This window comes from Calidris pugnax, unplaced genomic scaffold, assembly GCF_001431845.1.
Source record: "Calidris pugnax isolate Ruff unplaced genomic scaffold, ASM143184v1 scaffold173, whole genome shotgun sequence".
Lineage (NCBI taxonomy): Eukaryota > Metazoa > Chordata > Aves > Charadriiformes > Scolopacidae > Calidris > Calidris pugnax.
The window spans coordinates 36,650-41,005 of NW_015090917.1; the positions used below are offsets into that span (position 1 = coordinate 36,650).

The 4,356-nt window shown below is 62.9% G+C and overlaps 1 protein-coding gene across 1 annotated transcript in view; it reads left to right on the forward strand.

Annotated features, from left to right (window-relative positions):
* The window catches only part of SEMA6B (sema domain, transmembrane domain (TM), and cytoplasmic domain, (semaphorin) 6B), a 16,842-nt gene that overhangs the window by 3,324 nt on the left and 9,162 nt on the right, over positions 1-4,356 (forward strand). Inside the window, exons 7-14 of the mRNA XM_014949657.1 lie at positions 221-322; positions 456-546; positions 1,033-1,152; positions 1,257-1,345; positions 1,452-1,669; positions 1,785-1,916; positions 2,901-3,050; positions 3,787-3,985. Of these exons, the coding sequence (XP_014805143.1) occupies positions 221-322; positions 456-546; positions 1,033-1,152; positions 1,257-1,345; positions 1,452-1,669; positions 1,785-1,916; positions 2,901-3,050; positions 3,787-3,985 (1,101 nt within the window). The remainder of the gene's footprint in view (positions 1-220; positions 323-455; positions 547-1,032; positions 1,153-1,256; positions 1,346-1,451; positions 1,670-1,784; positions 1,917-2,900; positions 3,051-3,786; positions 3,986-4,356) is intronic.

Sequence of the window (4,356 nt, forward strand, 5' to 3'; positions counted from 1 at the left end):
CTGCCAGCGGTTGCGTCTCCGTGATTTATTTATCGGCCGCTTGGATAATTGGGTTTGTAATTAATTATTTCGGGATCAGAGCAGCCCCATCTGCCAGAAATTCAATTTCCAGGTCCTTTAGATGCCATTTTGGGGTGAGAACACCCCCCCCGAGCCAGCGATGGGGGGGATGGTGGGGGGGACAGGGTGCCGGGGGGGTGACGGTCCCCTCCCGCCGCAGGCAGAGTGCCGGAATTTCGTCAAGGTGCTGCTGGTGAGGAACGAGAGCCTGCTCTTCGTCTGTGGCACCAACGCCTTCAACCCCGTCTGTGCCAACTACAGCGTGAGTCACACACCCCACACACACCCCCGGTCACCAGGATGGGGACACCTGGGACCTCCCGTGTCACCATCCGGGCGAGGGGTGGGCTCCTGCCCACGTGGCATCACTCATGGCCTCGTCTCCCCCACTCTAGATGGACACGTTGGAGCCCATCGGGGACAACATCAGCGGCATGGCCCGCTGTCCCTACGACCCCAAGCACGCCAACGTGGCCCTCTTCACAGGTCAGTGCTGGCACCACCCTTGGGGTCCCTGTCCCCCCACCCCGTGCCCAACTGACGTCCTTCTCCTGCGCAGGGGGGATGCTCTTCACCGCCACGGTGACGGATTTCCTGGCCATCGACGCCGTCATCTACCGCAGCCTTTTCGTCTGTGGCACCAACGCCTTCAACCCCGTCTGTGCCAACTACAGCGTGAGTCACACCCCCCACACACCCCCCCGGCCACCAGGATGGGGACACCTGGGACCTCCTGTGTCACCATCCGGGTGAGGGGTGGGCTCCTGCCCACGTGGCATCACTCATGGCCTCGTCTCCCCCACTCTAGATGGACACGTTGGAGCCCATCGGGGACAACATCAGCGGCATGGCCCGCTGTCCCTACGACCCCAAGCACGCCAACGTGGCCCTCTTCACAGGTCAGTGCTGGCACCACCCTTGGGGTCCCTGTCCCCCCACCCCGTGCCCAACTGACGTCCTTCTCCTGCGCAGGGGGGATGCTCTTCACCGCCACGGTGACGGATTTCCTGGCCATCGACGCCGTCATCTACCGCAGCCTGGGGGACAGCCCGACCCTCCGCACCGTCAAACATGACTCCAAATGGTTCAAAGGTGCCTCCCCGGGGTGTGGTACCCACCGTGTGCCACGTGGCACCCGTCCCTGTCCCCTTTCACACCATCCTGGGACATCCCTGACCCTACCACTGTCCCCACAGAGCCCTACTTTGTGCACGCCGTGGAATGGAAAAGCCACGTCTACTTCTTCTTTCGGGAGATCGCCATGGAGTTCAACTACCTGGAGAAGGTGGGAGACAGCCCTGGGGTGGCCCAAGACACCCAGAGTGGGGACAGGGACAAGGGGATGGTCATCGGCGTTGGGTACCACGTAGTGATGGGTGTCCATCCTGTAGGTGGTGGTGTCCAGGGTGGCCCGGGTGTGCAAGAACGACATGGGGGGCTCGCAGCGGGTGCTGGAGAAGCAGTGGACCTCCTTCCTCAAGGCCCGGCTCAACTGCTCCGTGCCGGGCGATTCGCATTTCTACTTCAACGTCATCCAAGCCGTGACAGACATCTTGGAGCTGGACGGGCGCCCCGTGGTGTTGGCTGTCTTCTCCACACCTGCCAACAGGTCAGAACCTCTTGTGTCCCACCAAGACCTCCAGTGCTGGGCTGGGATGCCCCAGTGCCCATGGGGGACGTGGGGGACAGGGTGAGGTGTTCACCCCCTGCCCATGTCCCCTCAGCATCCCCGGCTCGGCCGTCTGCGCCTTCGACATGACCCAAGTGGCTGCTGTCTTCGAGGGACGTTTCCGGGAGCAGAAGTCCCCCGAGTCCATCTGGACACCCGTGCCCGAGGACATGGTGCCCAAACCCCGGTGAGTGACCCACGGCGGTGACAGGGATGGGGACAACCAGGCTGGGACCTGCAGGAAGGGACACGGGGAGGGAGGTGGGGCCAGGGACGGGGACAGGGACAACGAGGTCTGGTGTCCATGGGGAGAGTGATGGAAGTAGGGATGGGGTGAGGGATGGGAACAGGAACGACCAGGGGTGGTACCTGCAGGGAGGGTGGTTGGGATGGGGACAGGGATGATGATGGGGACGGGGAGAGGGTTGGCAAGGGCTGGTACTGGCAGGGACAGTGGTAGGAATGGAGAAAGGGATGGGGATGGGGACAGGGATGGGGAGGGGGACAGGGACAACCAGGCTGGTACAGGGTCAGGGATGGGGACAGGGACAGGGATGGGGACAGGACCGATCAGGTCTGGTACATGCAGGGAGGGTTGGTGACAGGGATGATGGTGGGGACAGGGACAGGGTTGGCAAGGGCTGGTACTGGCAGGAGCAGTGGTGGGGATGGAGAAAGGGACAGGGATGGGGACAGGGATGGGGAGGGGGGCAGGGACAACCAGGCTGGTACCCGCAGGGATAGGGATGAGAGTGGGCACAGGGTCAGGGATGGGGACAGGGCCGGGGACAGGAATGATCAGGTCTGGTACATGCAGGGAGGGTGGTTGGGTTGGTGACAGGGATGATGGTGGGGACAGGGACAGGGTTGGCAAGGGCTGGTACTGGCAGGGACAGTGGTGGGGATGGAGAAAGGGACAGGGAGGGGGACATCCTGACACCAGCAGGTAGAAGGGTAGAGGGGAGGGGGATGAGGATGGGGACAGGGATGGGGACAGCCAGGGCCAGCACCAGCAGGGATGGGGACAGGGATGGGGGACAAGAACAGTGGCAGACAGCTGGGCTGGGGATAGGGCTGGAGGTGGCAGGTCTGGGGACAGGCAGGGCTAGGGACAGGGCTGGGGACAAGGCCAGCGTGGCCGTGGGGACGCTGAGCTGTGCCGTGGCCGCAGGCCCGGGTGCTGCGCGTCCCCGGGGATGCGCTACAACTCCTCCAGCACCTTCCCCGACGAGATCCTCAACTTCGTCAAGACGCACCCGCTGATGGACGAGGCGGTGCCCTCCCTGGGCAACGTGCCCTGGATCCTCCGCACCATGAGCCGGTGAGAGCCCCAGGGCAGGATCCGGACTGGGAAGGACTGGGAGGAACTGGGGGGACTGGTGGGTGCTGGTGGGTGCTGGCTGGAGCCTCTTCCATCACCCTTGCACGCGCGTGCCAGCGCCGGGAGAGTGCCAGGAGACCTGATAAATCTCATAAACTTCGCAGTCAAGATCATCTCATCCTAATTAAATCTGCCTTAATTGCTGCTTGATGGGGAATTAATCAAGCGGCGCTCTCGGGCCGCAGCCTCCCGCCAGCAGGGCAGCTGGGGCGGCCATGGGGCTGGGGACGGGGACGTGGGGCTGGGGATGAGTGTTTGGGGACGGGGATGGGGACACAGGGTTGGGGACAGGACCATGAGGCCAGGATGGGGACCCAAGGCTGGGGATGGGGACCATCTGGGATCCTACCAAGGGACTGGGGGCATCTGGGCTAGTTCCTTGGTGGGATCTGAACTGGGTCCCAGTGGGGATCTGGGTGGGATCCAGGCTGGGTCCAGGCAGGACCTGGAATGGGTCATGGGTGGGATCTGGGATGGGTCCTGGCCAGGATCTGGACTAGTTTCCATTTGGGATCTCCATGGCCCCTCGCGCTCCCTGGGGATCTCCTGCTCTGGACCAGCCACAGCCTGTCCATCCCCATGGAGGGTCCCAGCCCCCCTCCACCTCATTTTCCTCCTCCCCGGGGACACACAGGCACCCACACCCCCCAACCTCTGCTCTGTTCACACCACGCAGGTACCAGCTCCGCAAGATCGTAGTGGACAATGCAGCAGGGCCATGGGGCAACCACACCGTGGTCTTCCTGGGCTCCAGCACGGGCACCGTCCTCAAGTTCCTCATCCAGCCCAACGCCAGCACCAGCCCTGCTCCTGCTCCCCCTGGCAGCCAGAGTGTCTTCCTGGAGGAGTTTGAGACCTACCAGCCTGGGAGGTGGGTGCTGGGGTGTTGGGAGGGAGAGGAAGGGTGGATGGATGGATGGATGGATGGATGGATGGATGGATGGATGGGCAGATGGATGGATGGATGGGCAGATGGGTAGGTGAGCGTCTGGTTGGGTGGATGAATGGTTGGGTGAGTGGTTGGGTAGGTGGAGGGGTGGATGGATGGATGGATGGATGGATGGATGGATGGATGGATGGATGGTCACTGGGATAGGTGGATGGATGGATGGTCGGTCACTGGGGTGGATGGAGCTGTGATGTTTCACCCCAGCTGAGGTTTTCTCCCCAGATGGCAGAAAACCCAGAGGTTTTCTCCCCAGATGGATGGATGGATGGATGGTCACTGGGATAGGTGGGTGGATGG